The 21053-nt window shown below is 49.6% G+C and overlaps 2 protein-coding genes across 3 annotated transcripts; both read left to right on the top strand.

Moving 5' to 3' along the window:
• Positions 1–2415: 2415 nt before the first annotated feature.
• smo (smoothened, frizzled class receptor) lies at positions 2416–12073 on the top strand (the record flags this gene model as incomplete). Its single annotated transcript, XM_084486329.1, has 12 exons — positions 2416–3071; positions 4794–5002; positions 5306–5515; positions 5865–6037; positions 6831–7050; positions 7727–7850; positions 8261–8353; positions 8869–8977; positions 9320–9505; positions 9826–9974; positions 10595–10729; positions 11502–12073. The coding sequence occupies exons 1-12, from the start codon at positions 2804–2806 to the stop codon at positions 12071–12073; spliced, it is 2448 nt and encodes an 815-aa protein (XP_084342455.1). The 5' UTR covers positions 2416–2803.
• Positions 12074–13641: 1568 nt separating this feature from the next.
• Positions 13642–17621, top strand: LOC311367427 (ankyrin repeat and SOCS box protein 13-like). 2 transcript variants are annotated; one of them, XM_084486268.1, is made up of 6 exons: positions 13642–13740; positions 14342–14541; positions 14998–15154; positions 15521–15655; positions 16121–16312; positions 16683–17621. In XM_084486268.1, exons 1-6 carry the CDS (start codon positions 13710–13712, stop codon positions 16808–16810), a joined length of 843 nt encoding a protein of 280 aa, XP_084342394.1. In that variant the 5' UTR covers positions 13642–13709; the 3' UTR covers positions 16811–17621. The 2 variants fall into 2 exon arrangements, with proteins under 2 accessions (XP_084342394.1, XP_084342395.1); XM_084486269.1 differs by having other exon boundaries at positions 14342–14529.
• Positions 17622–21053: the final 3432 nt, after the last annotated feature.

The following is a 21053-nucleotide window of genomic DNA, read 5'->3' on the forward strand; positions in this document are numbered from 1 at the left end:
GAGCAAAACTGAGAACTTAAATACATATTGTGCAGAATAAGAAATAAAGAAAGAAAGATAGAATAAAGCCTAAGAATAACAATAGTTGAGTGTTGCTTGCCGCAGTCACCCAATGAAAGAAAATGCAGTTAGATGAACACTAGGTGGCAGTATAACTATTTGTGTTTTATCTCGGTCTGTTCCTCTGCTTATAAAGCTGTGTATATCATCGATCTGTTTGTCGTTCATTTACATGGAATAGATCATAATACAGATTAATATGAGGTCAATACAATTAAATAAGCCTTTATTTGATATATATATTTTTAAGTATAACCGTAACACAGAACAAAATGCTTAATTACAGAACTTTATTGTAATTAAAAACACACAATAAAAAGCTGCTTCGGACAATCAGGGTGAACTTTTAAACAAACTGACCTTTCTTGAAATGAATAAATACTTGAACAACTCGAGGACAGGCTCCAACCATCGCTTCAACATTAAAGATGAGGGTCTGAAGAACACACATACACACACTCACTCACTCACATACATACTGCCTGAAACATTACGCTGCGACCTTGAGGACTGAAGCGACCTGTCTTTCTGGAGGATGGTTCTGGGTTCTGGAGGAGAGATTGTATCTGAGTCGACGGTCGGAACATCGTTAACGACAACGTTTCTGCAGCGTCTACGGAATCCCGCCGTGAGAACGAACGGGTTTTGGTCTTCGGCCGGTTGGTGTGTGTGTGTGGAGTCCAGCGGTCCTCAGGAGATTATCTGTTTTTCATTATGCCAACTATTATGGAATGAACAATTCTAACCATTATCTACTAGTCTTTAAGGCTGTGTGTTTCTGCGTGTTACCGTGTGTGTGTGTGTGTGTGTGTGTGTGTGTGTGTGTGTGTGTGTGTGTGTGTGTGTGTGTGAGAGAGAGTGAGTGTACGCCCATGTGTGTGTGTGTGTGTGTGTGTGTGTGTGTATGCGTGTGTTCGTGTGTGTGCGTGTGTGTGAGCGAGTGTATAGACCACGTGTGTGTGAGTGAGTGAGTGAGTGAGTGAGTGAGTGAGTGAGTGAGTGAGTGAGTGAGTGAGTGAGTGAGTGAGTGAGTGAGTGAGTGAGTGAGTGAGAGAGAGAGAGAGAGAGAGAGAGAGAGAGAGAGAGAGAGAGTGAGTGTGTGTGTGTGTGTGTGTGTGTGTGTGTGTGTGTGTGTGTGTGTGTGTGTGTGTGTGTGTGAGCGAGTGTACGACCGTGTGTGTGTGTGTGTGTGTGTGTGTGTGTGTGTGTGTGTGTGTGTGTGTGTGAGCGAGTGTACGACCGTGTGTGTGTGTGAGTGAGTGTACGACCATGTCTGTGTGTGTGTTCCAGAGAGAGAGGGAAGGAGTAATGGGGTGGGTGTGGAGGGGTGGGGGGGAGAGAGTGAGAGTAGAGTTTGTCTGGGATGCAGTGAGGGGGCCGCTACTCTGTGTGTGGTCCTGACTCACCACACACACACACACACACACACACACACACACACACACACACACACACACACACACACACACACACACACACACACACACACACACACACACACACAGGAGAAGCAGAGCATTGTGCTGAGCCTAACTGATACACTTCCAAGTGCACTGTCACAATAACACGGTCATCCACCGCGACACGACGGACTGCACGGAGAATGAACTGAAACAACATGAACACCTATTGGGAGCTGAGACATAGATGAACCTTCACACAAGATAAAGGCCTACCTTTTAGCCTTACAGTAACAGCTATTTTCAAGTCACTTTTTTGTTTTAATGTAAATACGTTTGTTAGGCCTGTATACCCGTAATCCACTACCATAGCCTATTTTAATGTCAAGACTTCTGGGCGATATTAAAAAATAAAAACGACTTCTGGCCTAACTCCAATACTGTAGAAGTAGTGATTTGACACGGACTATAGCGAATCATTAATACGATTAAAAGCATCTCAGTCTCAGACCGTCTCATCCCCATCCCACCACACACATCTCAGAAGTGAGATTATGTCAGGTGAGTTTCCTTGTGGTCCTGAACTGAGGGCTTAGATATTGTTTTGGTATTCACACATTCTTCCCCCGGAGAGGGGGGATGGGATTGGATCCCTCTCCCCCCTCTTCCCCCACACCCCCACTAGTAGGCCCACATACCAGTGGGGCACCGGACAGACACCACAGCCTGACTGAGGCTGAGACACAATACTACTTTGTTTTACGCTCTTCAATCCAAACTTTATCCCGCATCTCGAACAGCGCGTCTGGACTCTGGAGCCCCGCAGCGATGCGGGATCGTTCGGATTCCTCCTGGAAAGTTTGTGCTGCTGGGAAGTGGGTGGTGGTGCCGGGGTCATATTACACCCAGTCTGAGCTTTTCCAGTCCGCTCCTTCGACGTGGGGGAGGGCGAACCTCCAACTTTTCTCGGCCTGATTTCTTTTTACGTGCAGGGAAAGAAAAAACTTCCAAACGGAGGAATTACTGCGTAAAGCGACCGTTTCTTATTGGGTTTGATGTTTAATGAAGTGTTTCTGTAGAACATACTCGGGATCCGACCATGAATCCGTTTCGGAGGATCTTTGGATGAGAAAAGAGAAAGAGTTGGAGACCGCGTCAGAGCTCCGAAGAAGCCGTGATAATAGTTATTTACGATGCGGGACCTGGAATCAAATCTGGGATTACATCTGGAGACCGAAGAAGACGCCATCCCTTACAGGACCTACAGCGCTGGAATAACAGAACAATAGAATAAAAGTCAGTTTTTTCTTGGGGTGCAAAGTTGCAGGTCCGAAACCCCCAAGATGTCCTCCCAGGGCAGCAGCCCCATTGTTGCAGTGGTCGGGATGGTGATGTGCGCACTGGCCGCCTCCCTCCTCGGCTCCTCTCACGCCGTTTTGTCTCCAAACGGGACGGTTTTCGACGACCCTTGCAAGAAGACGACGACCTGTGAGGTCCTGAAGTACAACACATGCCTGGGCTCGGCCCTGCCCTACACGCACACTTCGCTCATCCTGGCCGAAGACTCCACGACCCAAGAGGAAGCCTTCGAGAAGCTGACCATGTGGTCCGGTAAGCTTCAGTGGAAAAGTTGTTGATGTCCCATCCAGGGCTGTTAAAGGCAAATGTTGATTTCAAACCCGGTCCGAAGCTGATCCAGACATGATACTAAACCTGTGGAGACATCTAGACCCCACAACCACAAGCGCATCTTCGTGTTTAAATAAGTAGGCCTTATAAATCCTCCTTCAGAAATCATTTTCAAAAGTATCTCATGCATCTCGCATTGATAAAAAAAGATTTGCAGTATAGGCCTACTTGCATAACAAGTCATGATTACCTACATGTTAAAATTACATAACGTAACATGTAAATTGGTTGCCAATTATTTAAATTAGTCTTTAGGAAGCGGATGCAATCATGTCAATGATGATGATGATGAGGATGTCGCCGGGGTCATAAACTACCAGATTCCCCCCCCCGTTCCCCATCCGGTAGAGTCCTTCAGGAAGCAGTGGTGTCATCGAGTCGATGCGGAGATAGCGTGTGAGGGAGAGAGGATAGTCTACACTGTAAATATAAGCACACTTTACTGATTATAAACACACACATTGTCGTCCTGGATACAACCAACGAACCCTCTGGTGCGTGTCCAGAGAAAGAGAAAGATCAGAGTGTATTGTCGGACTGAACAGCGCCCAGTCCAGGTTGGGGTGTTAGCTCAGGAGCTGTTCAGCAGAGGAGTGGGTCCGACCGAGGTCTGTTCTGTGTGTGGTTTACACACAAATCATCTTGTTGTCGCTGCTGAATCTGAATCCCTCTGGTGCGTCCACAATAGGCTATAGCTCCCATATTAGCCATAATACTAGGTTACCTCACCCCAGGTTAAAGGTCAAGTCAAGCCGTGGTTTGGCAGGAGCACTTCAAGGGAACTTAAAAATATATATATGGCCTGATGTGGCAATACAAAGTGAGGCTGTAGGAGGAGCCGTGGACACTGAGGGCTGTAGGAGCAGGGCCGGGAGCCGTAGTCAGGCGGGGTCAGACCGTACACACATTTAAAACAACTTTCTGAGAGAGAGCCTTAATGACCTGGGTTTGAGTCCCATTGACTAAAAGCCACTGAACCTCCTTTCTCTGCAACGTTCCACATTTTAAACACCAAATGCTCAGCAACACGCTGTGAGGGCGGAACACGCATTCTCAACTGAAAGCCAAAGTGACTCTGGGCTTAAACTGCAGCTTAAGTAACAAATCAAGGGACCTGAACCGGCCCTGAAACCCCACCTTTTTAAGATCGCTTTCTCCACATGACCTCCTTCCCTTCTCTCCCCTTCGCACCTCCATCTTCCTACTAATATGCATTCTAAATCAATGATTATATTTTGTGTTCACTGAAGTCTCTCTAGACGTATTTGGGCGGCAGTCGCTCAGGAGGTAAAGCGGTGGTTGGCTGGTAGCCGCAAAGGTCGCCAGTTCGATCCCCGGCTCCTCCTTAGCTAAGCGACGAGGTGGTTCCCTGAGCGATGGCACCTCACCGTGACGGCTCGCGACGAGCGGGCTGTCGCCCTGCGTGGCTGACCCCAGCCTTCAGTGTGCGAATGTGTGCGCGAATGGGTGAATGTTCGGCAGTGTTGTGAAGCGCTTTGCAGTCCGTTTACCATGTGTCTAGAAAAGTGCTATATGAATCGTATGTATTATAACCATCACTGACCTCTGTCTGCTGTTTCCCCCCCCCCCGTACCCCCCCTCCGCTGTCCCCGCCCCTCCGTACCCCCCCCCCCATTCCCCCAGGTCTGCGGAACGCGCCCCGCTGCTGGTCGGTCATCCGCCCCCTGCTGTGCGCCGTCTACATGCCCAAGTGTGAGCAGGGCCGCGTGGAGCTGCCCAGCCAGGCGGTGTGCCTGGCCACGCGGCGGCCCTGCAGCATCGTGGACCAGGAGCGCGGCTGGCCCGACTTCCTCAAGTGCGAGGAGAACCACAAGTTCCCCGCCGGCTGCTCGGTACGGCCCGTCCCGAAGCCCGCTCTCTCACCACCCAGACCCAGGCCTACGCATGACCACGCGTGCACGCACACACTAGACTCAGCGACCCAGGCCTACACACACACACACACACACACACACACACACACTAGACTCAGAGACCCAGGCCTACACACACACACACACACACACACACACACACACACACACACACACTAGACTCAGAGACCTAGGCCTACACACACTCATTCTGCTCCAGGCGTTCAAACCCCACCCTGGCCGTGACCTCACCCTCCTCTTCCCCCCACCCCCCACCTTCAGAACGAGGGGCAGAAGCTGAAGTTCAACACGTCGGGCCAGTGCGAGGCGCCGCTGGTGAAGACGGACATCGTGTCCAGCTGGTACAAGGACGTGGAGGGGTGTGGCATCCAGTGCGACAACCCGCTGTTCACGCAGGAGGAGCACACCGACATGCACGCCTACATCGCCTACTTCGGCTCCATCACCATGCTCTGCACCTTCTTCACCCTGGTGAGCGCGACTACAACTCCCACGATGCCCCTGGGGCGCCGTTAGCGTACGGTGCCGTGCGCAATATTTCTTTTTTTTTGGGGTTCTCGCCTCTGATTGGTTAGAAGGGCTCTCCTTTAGATCGTGTTTTGATTAGTCCTAGCTGTTTGTGGGAGTTTAGGGTTAGGGTTAGGTTTAGGGTTAGGGTTAACCCTTAACCAAACCCTAACCCTAACCTAACCTGACTGTTGGGTTGTCTGACTATCTAGTTGTCTAACCGTAACCGTGGAGTTGTGTCGCTACCGGTCGAGGATTTGCAGAGCGCTAATCAATAATTCCCGTCCATGTTTTTCCCCCCCTCCCGCTCCAGGCGACGTTCCTGGCCGACTGGAAGAACTCCAACCGCTACCCGGCGGTCATCCTGTTCTACATCAACGCCTGCTTTTTCGTGGGCAGCATCGGCTGGCTGGCCCAGTTCCTGGACGGCGCGCGCAAGGAGATCGTCTGCAAGAGCGACAAAACCATGCGCCTGGGCGAGCCCTCGTAAGAAACGGACTCACTCGCGGTATTCCTGTAGAGCTATGACACACTGTGTGTGTGGAGCAGGGGCCTGGGGTCGGCTTAGCTCAGGAGGTAGAGCGGGTTGACTTGTAACCGGAAGGTTGCTAGTTTGATCCCCCGCCTCCTCCTAGCCGAGTGTGGGCGACACACCTCACCCTGACTGCTCCCGACGCGCTGGCTGTCGCCTTGCATGGTTGACTCTGCCGTCGGCGGGTGGATGTGTGTGTGAACCGTTAGTAAGTCGCTTCGGATAAAAGTGTCTGCTAAATGCAACTGAATGTAAATGTGCTGGGGTGGAGTCACGCTGCTCTACCGAGTGTTAACATTAGAACAGACTCAGATGTGGTTGGCAGTGGGTGGAAGTGGTGCATCAGGGAGGAGGAGTTTACACTCGGGAACTGGATCAACTGGCTATGAAAACTAATGTCCTGAGGCCTCGAAAATGTTTCTGCTTTTACATTAGGTGTTAAGTGTTTTTTTCTGTCAATCTTTGCAGTCACATTCTGACAGTCGTTCTCCACTTCCTCCTCCTCCCCCTCCTCTTCCTCCCCCTCCCCTCTTCTTTCTCCTACTCCTCCTACTCCTCCTTTCCCTCCTCCTCCTCGCCCCCCTTTTCCTCCTCCTCTCCCTCCTTCCTCCTTCTCCTCCTCGTCTCCCTCCTCTCCTCCTCCTCTCTCTCCACCTCCTCATGCTTCTCCTCTCCCTCCACCTTCCTCTCCCTCCTCTTCTCCCATCTCCCCTCCTCCTCTTCCTCCTCCTCCTCCTCCTCCTCCAGCTCCTCCGAGACGCTCTCCTGCGTCATCATCTTCATCATCGTGTACTACTCGCTGATGTCGGGCGTGATCTGGTTCGTGATGCTCACCTACGCCTGGCACACCTCCTTCAAGGCATTGGGCACCACCCAGCAGCCGCTGACCGGACGCACCTCCTACTTCCACATGATCACCTGGTCCGTGCCCTTTGTCCTCATCGTCGCCATCCTGGCCATCGCCGAGGTAGGACCTCCCCCCCCGTGGGGAGGGAAAACCGCCCAAAACTCGGGCGATAGGAGGGGTTCATTTGTGTCTTCATCGTCGTATTAAGAATAGTAATAACTGGTTATTGAGTACTACAAAGATGGTGGGCTTGAAACTCCAGACCCCAGGAGACCCTCTTATACACGCAGCTTTAATCTAAAGTCGGCCCTCTTGCTACTTGACCATAAATGTTTGGGACAATGATAATATCAACCGAGCACCAAGTTGTTGTTGTTATTCTAGAACTGCAGTGTAAACCAATTGGAGGTCTCCTATAACGCTGAAGACGTACCAAGATGGTGATTGGGATGTGGGTGACATCATGTGAAACCACAACATATCTCTGATCGACATTCAGAGTACTTGATGAGTCCTTCGTACTTGATGAGTCCTTCGTACTTGATGAGTCTTTAGTACTCTTTAGAACAAATAAAAAGCTTTTTCAAGCATTAATCACCATTGTATCTCTCTGTGATGGTGGCTCTAGCAAGCGGTACTTTGTTGTGCCACTGTGGCGACTCAGCCTGTGATGACTATCAACTGGTTTAGTGAATATCGTAGCGTCGGCACACCTCATCGTGGTCGGCAGTCCTCTCTGTTTGAGATGTTTGTTAAATGTGTTAAGCGGAGTACTTTACTTGTTCCACGCCTGCAGGTGGACGGTGACTCTGTGAGTGGCATCTGCTTCGTGGGCTATAAGAACTACCACTACCGCGCCGGCTTCGTGCTCGCACCCATCGGCGTGGTGCTGGTCGTCGGTGGCTACTTCCTGATCCGAGGTGAGCGGGACTGGTTATACTGGTTCGCTTCGTCAAGTAAAAATACTAACAGAACGCACATGGTTTGACTTTTGCTGGCTGTTGCATTCTGTTTGTAGATGAGGGGGAAGCAATCATTGGAGCTATTTGGTATATTTTTGGCTTTAAAACCACTCCCCCTCCTGAAATACATGCGCTAAGCGAATTACCCTGATGTTGGGACCTGTTTGAATGTTATGACACAACATTGAGACTAAAACCAAAAACATTTAGTTTCAAGATTGCATTTCGGGGAAGTGGACTTCAAGCAAAATATGCAATGCGAAATTCAGAAGCTTTTTTCAGGTTTTTCTTTCCTACAAACCGTTTAATTCGGTGTCTTCAAGTTGATCCGTTGACCAAATGAAGTGACGGCGTGACCTTTCTTCCAGGGGTCATGACCTTGTTCTCCATCAAAAGCAACCACCCGGGCCTGCTGAGCGAGAAGGCCGCCAGTAAGATCAACGAGACGATGCTGAGACTTGGTACGTTCCGACGCGCCTCACACCAGACCACCTCTAGAGACGGAACACATTGCAGGGAGAATGGGGAGTTTCAGTGGAACAAAAGGGCGGGTCAAGTACAAATACCAGAAAAGCAGATCTGGGACCAGATCTGGGCTGTGAGCTGAGTTGCAAAACAACTGCTGATACAGCAACAGGACAGAGCCCAGACCAGTGGCACCAGTGGCCCAGAAGAGATTCCATATTTCTTTTGCCCCATTTTCTATTTCTACACACACCACACACATCCAGATCAACCTTTAAAATTATTAATTTATTATTCTTCATCCAAAACTTTTCCTTAAAATAGCTGTATGTTATTATCCCCCCGACCCCAATATGCAAATCGGCGACCCCAAGTTGGCTCGCGACCCACCGGTTGGGAACCGCAAGATTAGATCTCAGCTCAGACCTTCATGTGTTCACCGTTCACCCAACATTAATCCATTCAGAGTAGTAGTTCCTTACCCCCATGCTGTGTCCTCCTCCCTCCTCAGGGATTTTCGGGTTCCTGGCCTTCGGTTTCGTCTTCATCACCTTCGGCTGCCACTTCTATGACTTCTTCAACCAGGCCGAGTGGGAGCGCAGCTTCAGGGAATACGTGCTGTGAGTTCAAACCCTCAAAGCTTTATTCAACTGCTCACGCATACGACACCAATCACACACTGTTGTTAAGCGAAGATTAGAACGTCAGCACTAATCTAATATTTATAATATATAAATAAAATAAATATATATTACAGTTATTCCCTCAAGCTACGATTAATCCAAACTTTGATTTCTGAGACTGTAATCCACAGCTAAAGCTGCTAGCGTCATAGCTAACGCAGCGCTAACACACGCTAGCCCTCCTATATAAATACATAATGGACCATCGCTCAATTCCATGGCTTGAGATGATGATATATAACCTGTTAATAATTAATAATACATCTTTTGTTGCTCCAGCTGTGAGGCCAACGTCACCATCGCCTCTCAGACCAACAAGCCGATCCCAGAGTGCACCATCAAGAACCGGCCCAGCCTGATGGTGGAGAAGATCAACCTGTTCTCCATGTTCGGCACGGGCATCGCCATGAGCACCTGGGTGTGGACCAAGGCAACCATCCTCATCTGGAAACGCACCTGGTGCAGGTGAGACCCCCCCCCCCCCCCCCCCCCCCCCCACTGCAAACAGCTGGATGGGTTGAGACGTCTCTGTGGGCGTGGTCCCATGGTCCTTCCTTTATACCCTGTGTTTATAAAAGCACGTTATCAATGCAAATATATTTTATTAATGGAGCGATTCTTTCTCAAAACCTCAAATATATAATGATGTCATAATCTATAAAATGTATGTACACCTGAGTGCGACGACACTACAGCCAACTAATCGGTCGATCGGTTTTGAAAGAATCCCAACACCTGACGGATCCTAAACATGTCCTCCATTTTGTTTTTTTCGCGCGACGCAGGGTGATTGGCCGCAGCGACGACGAGCCCAAGAGGATCAAGAAGAGCCGCATGATCGCCAAGGCCTTCTCCAAGCGCAAGGAGCTCCACAAGGACCCCGAGAAGGAGCTGTCCTTCAGCATGCACACCGTCTCCCACGAAGGGCCCGTGGGTGGGTTCTGCTGCCACCAGGGGGCGCCACATTCAAACTAACGGGCTGACCGTCATATGCTACCGTAGAGAACCCCAGCAGGGGGCGCCACAGTCAAACTAACGGGCTGACCGTCATATGCTACCGTAGAGAACCCCAGCAGGGGGCGCCACAGTCAAACTAACGGGCTGACCTAGAGAACTCCAGCAGGGGGCGCCACAGTCAAACTCACGGTCGCTCACAGGCGGCATCCTCGTGAGCCAGCGTAGCATAAATACTCCAGGCGTGTTTTCGCCCTCTGGTCTACAAACTGTACTGCTGCAAAGTTTGCGAACTGAACCAAAATGTTATGTTTCCTATGGTCTAGTTGCATTTACCTTCAGGGCATTTAGCGGACGCTTTAATCCAAAGCGACTTACAATCAGTACATTTGTCAGAAAAAAGAGAATCAGCAATATACTCGCTGTATAACAATTGTTAGGTAAAAAAGCATGCATACTCCAACTCTGAATAGGTCCGACTTGTTCAGAGTCCAGGGCGCTCAGCGGTATCTGATCCGTGCTTATTGGCTAAGAGACGACGATTCAACAACAATAACCTTTGTTTATGTATTTGTCGTATCCCCTCCTCCCCGACTGCAGCTGGGATCAACTTTGACCTCAACGAGCCGTCCAATGACATGTCGTCTGCCTGGGCCCAGCATGTCACCAAGATGGTGGCCAGACGGGGCGCCATCTTGCCCCAGGACATCTCCGTGACCCCCACGGGAACGCCTGGTATGACACACCTCAAACACGCTTGTGACACGCGTGTTGGAGACCTGATAGGCCCCTCCCCCTCAGCGGAGGACACTACTTAATTTATTCATCGCTTCCGCCATCACGTCGCCGCTTTGCTCTTTGCCTCTGTGTGTATGTGTGTGTGTGCGTGTGTTCTGTGAGAAAAGCACGCACTAGAATAGAATAGATCTTTATTTGTCCTGCACTTGCACAAAGGGCAGGTTCGAAAAAGGTACACAGTGAACACACCACACGCCATAACACACACAGCCCAGCATACAGGACATCTGAATACAAGCAAGACCCTCATAGTCTGATACGTAGTCCCTTAATGTCCCTCCTTTTTTTAACCTCTAGGATTTTTAAGTTTACTCGTCTCACTGCTATGTATGTGAGCGATGGCCCCCGTTGCACCCCTAACCCTCGCTGGGAGGAGGGACCCCCCGCTCTGCGGTCCTTCTCAAGGGTTCTCTCTAGCTTAAGGGGGTTTTCTCTGGCCTTCTGGGGCAGGGGGGGCGGGGGGGGGGGGGGGGGGGCTAGGCTAGGGCTAGGGGTGGGGGCATAAATACACGGCCTGTGAAGTCCTTAGAGACTGGAACTGGGACGAAGGGCCAAACAAATACAACTGACTGGACCTGTTCACTTTTTTTTTCTCTGTTTGTCATTTTGTCGTTGGTTGGTTGGTTGGTTGGTTGGTTGGTTGGTTTGTCTTTTCCCGCCGCTATGCCTCTGTTGTCGTGGTAATCAAACCATTCCCCCCCCCACCCAGTGCCGCCGGCGGAGGAGCGGAACCAGCTGTGGATGGTGGAGGCGGAGATCTCCCCCGAGATGATCAAGCGCAAGAAGAAGAAGAAGAAGCGGCGGGCGGGGGCGGGGCAGAAGGAGGTGCGGCCCCTGGAGGAGGGGGGGGCCGACCTCCAGGGGTACCGGCGCCGCGAGTTCGGCCCCAGCGCGGTGCCCCGCCTGCCCCAGCTCCCCCGCCACCCCAGCCTGGTGGCCGACCCGCGGGCGTGGCCCGACCAGGGCCGGCCCCGTCGCCACGACGACGGGGACCTCCTGCCGGGCTCCTACCCGGACTTCCGGCCCTCCCACCCCTACCCGCCCCACCGCCCCCCGGGGCCCCTGGAGGAGCTCAGCGACGCCCCCGAGGACTTGGGCCTGCGGGGGCCCCGGTGTCGGCCCCTCGCGGGCCCCGCCCCCTGGCAGCCCGGCCGGACCCTGCGGCCCCCCGGGGGGGCAGTGGGGGCCCCTGGGGGCCGCCGGGTCGCGGGCCCGGGCACCGTCCACTCCAGGACCAATCTGATGGAGGCGGAGCTTATGGACGCCGACTCGGATTTCTGAGGAGGGTGGGGGGGGTGGGGGGGGGGCATTAGGGAGGATGGCTCTGTGGCCTCACAGTGCTCAGGGGCCTCATGGTGCTCAGGGGCCGCTGGGTCTGGGGCCCCTGTGAGGTGGAGTAAGAACTAAAGCGCTGGCTGCTTTAACCTCCCAGGGGGGCCAGTCTGAACGGGATGAAGCCAGATGATGTTAGTTTCTTTTAAGGGATGGAGAAAAGGAAAAATGTAAATAAAATAATGAAAAGAAAGATATTTTTATATTTTACACGTGTCCAGTTGAATAATTTCATGGATAACTCTGCAGCGACAGAATAAACAACAAGGCAGCTAATACGTTTATGGGGGCGAAGCGACCGCCATAATTATTCTGCCGCCCATTTTTCCAAATTGTCTATTTGTCTTTTTATATAATTCGTCTCCACACTTAACGCCCCGAACTTCAAGCCCCTCCCTAATCACGTCAGTCGCAGACAAATTGATATTCATGGCGTTCAGTAAAGGTATAGTCTTCACGGTCCGAGCGTACCAATCCCCCGATGATGAACTGAGTTTTGTGATGAGTAGAAGAAGAGAGACACGCTTGGAGGTCCACGACGTGCTACGTTAGTACGGTACGCCTGCAGCGCTTCAGTCAAGTGTTTGAAAGACTACAGGGCTGTTTGTGGATCGGTCTGTGTTCAATTGATTCATTTCTGCCAATATGATGAACCTCACCAGCTCTGGACTAAAATGCACTCTCCCTCCGTAGCGATCCCCCTCGGTGCTAGCCTGTCCGGTACTGCCATATACAACGCTAGAATATACTTTCTCATGGGAAACCTCACTGGTATAAGCTATTGCCGAGTGCAATTTTAACATGTTCAGCATTCACGATATACAATACATGTTTTTTGTTCAATCGTAAAGGTTGTCAATCAGTTCATGAAATAACTCCTAATTTTTACGTTGTGTGTATATATTAAAGTTATTTACAGCAGTATTTTCGCCATCTCTGTTCTGCTAATGCTATTTTAATTATTCAAAGTGAGCCTGGTTTTGTGTGTTTTTAGTGTTTTAGGAAAGTGTCATGCTGTGCGCCTATTGTGACACTTTGTTTCACCCTCTTTTTAAGTATTACTTTATCACTTTTTATCCTTTGAATATCTTTGGAGTGCAAAGCAAAGTTCTGTCAGTTTCTTATTTTATGTTTGTATATAAGCTGTTCATTGTCATTTCATTAGGATTTTGTTTGTGTCTGATTACTTTATTACACAATAAAGAAAAAGTTTTGCGAAGTGAACGTGTTCTCTTTAGTGGCAGGAGAGAATGAAGTTATATTGATCACAAACTAAAATCCAGATTTATGTAATTACTACAGAACTCATCAAAGTAGTATAAGCGTTGTTTATAATAAAATAAAATAATTTGAAACAGGATAGACTTTTGAACAAATATTTTGTTAAATGATTGCACAAATTCTGAAATATTCCTAACCTCTACTTTTGGCAGCTATTCATGGTACCACTTGGACTACATGTCCCAGCATTCAGCGCGGCCTAAAGACCGTCAGCTGATTCGGTGTAAACACGGAGAGTGTTTACATTCTACCACATGTACAGCCTGCTGTGTTGCTCTGGCACAACATCGTTTTGGTCGGAAATATGGAGGACCCATACGTCTTCGGGGATATAGGTAAATACTCGACAGAGCATGTTGTAGAAAGAAACGTTTTTCCTGATACTAACCCACTTTGTGAATGAAGGTTCGTGCATTTGAACCCCGATTCCTGTTAAGGCCTGTTGATGACACGTGATTCACATGTGAGGCTGCAGCGATTAGGCTGACGAAACATTTAACCAACATGCGTTTCATAATCGATCGATCGTTGAAGTAATGTATCAAGAACAGAGCAGAGTAGCCTCATTTCCAGTCTCTCCTGTGACCCTATCCCTGGCTCTACTCCACTGGCCCACCAACAGTGCTGCTTAATGCGTTAGACATTATAATATGATTCATGATTCATTCACACACACAGAGGCATGGGCATACACACGCAGATCAACATGAATACACACATGCCCATACACCCACGCGCATACACACATACATATGCGCACACATGAATACACACACATGCACACACACACGCGCGCCTTACTGTCACCTTGAGGCCTTGCTGGCCTCTCGCTCTCAACACAATTAAAGACACTTCTACACATTGTCGTAACTTGTGCTGACGGGCCTTTGATATCATCACATGACCCTTTATGGTGACTTGTTGCTCTACTTGAAGGCAGCTGGGCGGAGCGGACGGAGGTCCACAAGGCCGCCTCGCTGGGCCTCGCGGACCGGCTGCGGCAGCTGATCGCGGACGGCGCTCCGGTCAACATCGTGGCGGTGGACTCCATCACCCCCCTCCACGAGGCCTGCGTGCGGGGCCAGAGCCAGTGCGTCAGGCTGCTGCTGGACGCTGGGGCCCGGGTGGGTTCCCAGGTTCATTATGCACTACACACTCGCTTTATTACAGTACAGATTAGGGGCGGGAATCACAGGGCACCACGCCATACGATATGTGATGCATGGCCCACGATACCGATAACATCGTGATACAGCGATTCTGCGATAATCAACATGTCGTTCGACAATCCTATAACGATACATCACGATGCATACAAAATGACAGCTCGTCAGGAGCAGTCAGGGTGAGGGCGTCTCGCTCAGGGACACCGTGACGCTCGGCTAGGATGAGCCGGGGTTCGAACTGGCAACCTTCCGGTTACCAGCCAACCCGCTCTACCTCCTGAGCCACATGCCGCCACAAGTATAGAACTCAGTGTCAGTGATTTGGTCCGGGGTCAGTGTGACTGTAGCATCACAGCCGGTGGTGACTCAGTGTCAGTGTGAGGGTCCAGTCTCCAGTGTGACTGCGGTGGTCTCTGGCTCTCTCAGGTGGACGCCCGTAACGTGGACGGCAGCACCCCGCTGTGCGAGGCCTGCTCGGCGGGCAGCCTGGAGTGTGTGAGGCTCCTGCTGGACCACGGGGCCACGGTGAACCCCGCCCTCACCTCGCGCACCGCCTCCCCCCTCCACGAGGCCTGCATGGGAGGTGAGAGAGAGAGAGAGAGAGAGAGAGAGAGAGAGAGAGAGAGAGAGAGAGAGAGAGAGAGAGAGAGAGAGAGAGAGAGAGAGAGAGAGAGAGAGAGAGAGAGAGAGAGAGAGAGAGAGAGAGAGAGAGAGAGCACTGCAAAACCTACTTAACCCTTCTTGACCCTTGCCCAGTGACGTTAATACATTTTACGTATATCTTTTGAAACCTTCCAACTTCAGAGAAGATTCATTATTATCAACGACGTTGTCCAGGACAACGATGGGGACTTGAGTTTAAAAAGTTTTCGCCAAAACCTTTCTGTATCTTGCTCCTGTGAAGCGACTGCAGCCCGTGTTTGACCTCTGACCCCCCCCCCCCCCCCAGGGCAGGTGGAGTGTGTGAGGCTGCTGCTCTCCCTGGGAGCCAGCCTGGAGGCCTCAGACCTGTACCACGGCACCCCGCTGCACGTGGCCTGCGCCAACCAGCACACCGAGTGCGTCAAGATGCTCCTGAACGCCGGTGAGGGGAGCAGGGCGGACGGACACGGACACACACTGATCATGAGGATATTTCAAAACTTTATTTTTTATACGTTTGGCTCATCCCTTAAATCCTGGTGTTATCAGAATATAAATAAATCATATTATGATTTACACCGCATCACTTTGGAAAGAACATAAAAAATATGAATAAATGAGGATGATATAATAAAATGACATATGTGGTACACAACTATACACCTTTTTGGACATTTCTTAGTACAGGAGGTTAACCTTTAAATAGGCAATTGCTGCCAGAGAAAGTCATTAAAATAGGATAGGATTTGTGTTTTCATATTTCTTGTATTTCTTGTATTGATTGGCCTCAAGGTGACAGTAAGGTGCTTGTTTGTGTGTGTGTGTGTGTGTGTGTGTGCACGTGTGTGTATGTGTATATGCACGTGTGTGTGTGTGTGTGCGTGCGCGCGTGCGTGCGTGTTCCCAGGAGCCAACGTGAACGCGTCGCGGCTCCACGAGACCCCGCTGCACTACGCCGCTAAGGCCCGGCGGGCGGAGACGGTGGAGCTGCTGGTGGAGTTCGGCGCCAACATCTACGCCCGCGACCATCGGGAGAGGCGGCCCGTGGACTACACCACGCCCGACTCCCCCGCCGCCGCCTGCCTCCGCTCCTACGAGAGTAAGACCCCCGTCGGGACCTGGGGGGGGGGGGGGCCGGAGCCTTCGGTCCCAGGCTATGGTCTGCGTCACTCTGTCCTCACTCTCACTCTATCATCACTCTCCTCACTCTTTCCTCACTCTCACTCTTTCCTCACTCTCTCCTCACTCGCACTCTCTCCTCACTCTCACCTCACTCTATCATCACTCTCACTCTCTCATCAATCTCTCCTCAATCTCACTCTCTCCACACCACTTTCCTGTCCATCGTCTTAAAACATGTCGTGTGTGTGTGTGTGTGTGTGTGTGTGTGTGTGTGTGTGTGTGTGTGTGTGTGTGTGTGTGTGTGTGTGTGTGTGTGTGTGTGTGTGTGTGTGTGTGTGTGTGTCCAGCTGCTCCTCTCGCTCTGCAGCAGCTGAGCCGAGTGGCCGTCAGGAACAACCTGGGAACCCGTGCGCTGAAGGTCATAGGTCAACTGGATATTCCCAAGCTCCTGATTGGCTACCTCTGCTTCCAGTGACCCCGCCTCCTGCCCGGACCCGGCCCTGGGCAAACCCAGACTAGGGTGGACCTGGACCAGGGTGGACCCTGACCCTCATCCTCAGACAGACTGGACTCTTGTTGACATGTTTCAGCACACAAAACAGTGACAACAATAATGACAACACAAAGGCACTTACCGATGGAGGTGTAACACAACTTAGAATATATATATATATATATATATATATATATATATATATATATATATATATATATTAGTATACCACACTACACTCTTGTTGAATACTTGATAACTCTAGATATCTTAACTGAGCTCAGGTGCAATATTGATTTTTGAACACTTACATGAGTATGTTTTCAGAGTTTTTAAGACTTGATGATTGATGATTTATGCTTATGATGAATCAGAAGGAAGGTTTTGTTTTAAAACAACCAATGGCTTTATCAATAGGAAATAATCATATAAGGTTATTTAATATCATTCATATGTTCATGATATGTTCCAGCCATGTTGTTGAAATTCTGTATGACTTGATTGTAGGCTGTTCTGAAGAGGAACAGTTTAGAATATTTGATTATTGACCGCTGCTTTCAACTATGGGTCTGATTCTTGGCTCATATTTATTTGATCATGTTAGATGAAGGGTTAAGCATCAAATCAGCCCTGTGTCGGTCTAACCTAAGGTTCACATATTTGGCAGGTTGGGATTTTAAAAGCTAATGTAATAAATCTGGATATTCAATATTACATTAAAACTATTCGAAATGAAATCGTTGACGTCGTAGGCATACGAAACAAAGAACAATTAATAAACAATAAACGATCATTTGATTGGTTTTATTTTCTTCAGCTGTCCTCGTTCTCAGCCAATCACGTTCCTTCTCATTAACTCTTATTGGTTCGACTGAGTCTCGCGGCTCCTATATTAAGGAACACACGGTAACCTTCTTTATTTTTGCGTTGGACCGACCGACGTGGGCCGCTGGTGCTTTTTGTGTCTTTGAAAAACAAATCGGTAGAACTCCGTCCAGCAATGGCGCGCTTCAACAGGACCACCGCAGTGAGTAACCAATTAACGCTCCTTAATGAGCTGATTGAAGATGTTGTTCGGCTGTCGTTTTCAGATTAGGTATATCTGGTCTATATATCTGTTAATTCCCCTCAATAACTTTACATGCTAAACATTTTACCGCTGATGTTATTGAGTAATGTTTTTGTTTTAACAGGTCGACCGACTGACTCACTTAACTCTGGGGGGGCCCCCTTTGGGCCCCCCCGGATCAGACTAGTTCACTGTAACCTGGGAACCGTATGCTGCGGTAACATGTTATAGTAGGCCTACTCTGCTCCTACAATCATATTCTGGTCCAAACCCGCTTTGATTGTAGGCTAGCACACAGCTTTACTGGTCCAACCACACTGATGACTGTGTACCCCAATATCCTCAGGGTTGCCAACTCTCACGCATCTGGCGTGACACTCACGCTTTCAGCATCAATCTCACGCTGTCACGCACACGCAACAAATGTCACGCCCAAAAAAACCAACCATCGTGAATTTTCTGTTGATGACTTGACTAGACCACAGCGTATTGTTTTTAATGAAGGGGGAGGAGTTTAAGACCCCCCCCAACAATTAAATTCGGTCAGATTTTAAGAGTCTCACTCCAGCCAAAAACCTAAAGTTGGCAACCCTGCACCTTTCTGGCCCAACAGAACGTCTTTTATGATGACGTACTGGTTCACGTAGCAGAGGGGCGTGGTCGGGCTGTAGAAGGGTGTGTGGAAACAAAATGGGAGCGCCGTGATTGGTTGTCAAGCTCTTAATTGGAGGTGTAATGTATCCAACGTTATAGAAACCCTCACGCTCCTATACTTTTGAGGGGTGTTTACTGGAACCATCTCAACCGTACTTTATAATGTTAGTATTTAGATGCTTGCCCCTGCCACCCACCCATACAATCTACAAAACATTGGAGTCTTGTAGCTAAGAAACTTAATCATGCAGTGCTTGGACAATTTGTGTTTTCCAATATTGATTTAGCGTCTTCTGAGTCGTCCTGCCTCACTGGCTACATTTAATAGACGGATGAGTCAGTGCATATCAAATAATTAAATATATATCTGAGTAAATTCACATCGGTGAAATTAATAAATGTAATACTGTTAGTTTTACCCCAGATGTCGCTGTTGCTCTGCTTTTTGCGTTGAATGCCTTTTAAAAGTTCCGTCATATTAGTAATCCTCTCAGGTTAATGGTTCAACACCTTAGGTCTCTCCTGGTCCAGCCAGTCTGGGGACTTTGGGGCATGGGATGGCTTAGCAGCTCTGTAGTCTGAAGATGTGAAATAGTTAGCATTTTCAATGTCTGGCCCAATGTTTCACGATGTTTTGCTGTGATTGTGGTTTACATTAGGTTGTCAAAATGTATTCCTGTGTGAAACTGACTTGACTTTGGTTGATTGCATCAATCCTCTAGAGCATGCTCTAGGACTGGACCAGTGACTGACGGACTGGACCAGTGACTGACGGCACCAGGGTCTGACACACCACCACTTGTTGCTTAATAAATAAACATGATTTGTATTTATTGAATTTCTACATTGTGGTTTTGTTAGTACTCAGGGAAATGGTTCATAAAGAACTCTGTTCAGTGTGGTTCAAGTTGGCTGCAGAGGAAGGATTTCCAGCACTTGGTTGGTTTCTTGATATTGCAGAGCTTTGGGTCTTAAGCATCATTACTTTTGCCTTGCACACATAGGCGCACATACTTCCACACACGGCATTGTTTACAAATCACTTTTACAGTAAATAATAAACTAATGTGCTTAAAATGGTATAAGTCTTTCAGTCCGTCACTGCTATTAGGGCTGCCCACCCTGCCATGAGGGGTGGTAAAGGTTCACAACATGTCACACAAACGGGCCGTGAAGTGACCGAGCCACAGCAGGTTGTGGTAACCACACCAACGCCTGATTTGGTGTGAGCGAGACCATGGAATCACTGCCCTCTCCCCCACAAACACACTTCTGGAAATAGTCCTGGGGAAAATAAAGTCAATGGCCTCTTTGTGTGTGCCAGGATGGAAGTGCTAATCGACGGCGTTGTCCTCCACAGCCAGTATACAGCGGCCCAGCGGGGCCTTCTGATTGGTGCAGAGGGGTGCTGGGTCTCTACCTCCCGGTGGGACGCTGTGCAGACGTCCAGGTTTATCCCGTTGTCTACCCGGCAACAGGAGCCGACGCTTGGCAACGGGTTTGTTTGTAATGGAGCGGAGCGAGGACGGATGGCACGGGCCCGATGGCTCTGCTCCACATCGTTTGTTGTGGACTGGCGTTCCGGTAAGATCGCTGGCGGGAGACTCGGCGAGACCGGGTGGGATCCGTCACACTTGAACGTTTTGTCCTGCGGAAGCCTATTTGACCTCTCGCTGAATCCAGGGCCCTTCAGAAAGCGATGGGTCTGAAACTAATGAGGACGTCCCGCCATTGGGTCTCCATAACCGCACATGCCTGATCTCTCTCTTTCTCTCCAAGTAGTTTGGCTTGCGTTCTATGTCCACGCCCGTTAGATGATGCTTCAGAGATGGGCTGCTGTGACATGAGGCTCTGTCGTGTCACACTATTCACCTTTGAGACATTTGGCATCAAAATTCCAAGACCATAGACGATGGCTTTATCCAATGTGACCCGGAGGAAACAAACTTCAAGGTCCTTAAGGAGCAGGCAGAGGTTAGACAGCATAGAGACAGGTCATTAAGGGGCAGGTAGGGGTTAGACAGCACAGAGACAGGTCATTAAGGAGCAGGTAGGGGTTAGACAGCACAGACAGGTCATTAAGGAGCAGGTAGGGGTTAGACAGTACGGAGACAGGTCATTAAGGGGCAGGTAGGGGTTAGACAGCACAGAGACAGGTCATTAAGGAGCAGGTAGGGGTTAGACAGCACAGACAGGTCATTAAGGAGCAGGTAGGGGTTAGACAGTACGGAGACAGGTCATTAAGGAGCAGGTAGGGGTTAGACAGCACAGAGACAGGTCATTAAGGAGCAGGTAGGGATTAGACAGCATAGAGACAGGTCATTAAGGAGCAGGTAGGGGTTAGACAGCACATAGACAGGTCATTAAGGAGCAGGTAGGAGTTAAGACAGTACAGGCAAATCATTAAGTAGCAGTTAGGGTTAGACAGTACAGAGCCATTTTTCCTGGGAGGCAAGCACTACGGTTGTTATTTTCTGAAATTCTCATGAATTCTCTCGTCAT

The sequence above is a fragment of the Micromesistius poutassou genome, assembly GCF_964030765.1.
Source record: "Micromesistius poutassou genome assembly, chromosome: 22".
Taxonomy (NCBI): domain Eukaryota; kingdom Metazoa; phylum Chordata; class Actinopteri; order Gadiformes; family Gadidae; genus Micromesistius; species Micromesistius poutassou.

Excerpts from the sequence above, each read along its gene's own strand:
- LOC311367427 (XM_084486268.1), top strand. The coding sequence starts at position 13,710 with ATGGAGGACCCATACGTCTTCGGGGATATAG. Across the intron at positions 13,741-14,341 it reads ATACGTCTTCGGGGATATAG|GCAGCTGGGCGGAGCGGACG; the intron begins GTAAATACTCGA and ends CTCTACTTGAAG. Across the intron at positions 15,155-15,520 it reads CCACGAGGCCTGCATGGGAG|GGCAGGTGGAGTGTGTGAGG; the intron begins GTGAGAGAGAGA and ends CCCCCCCCCCAG.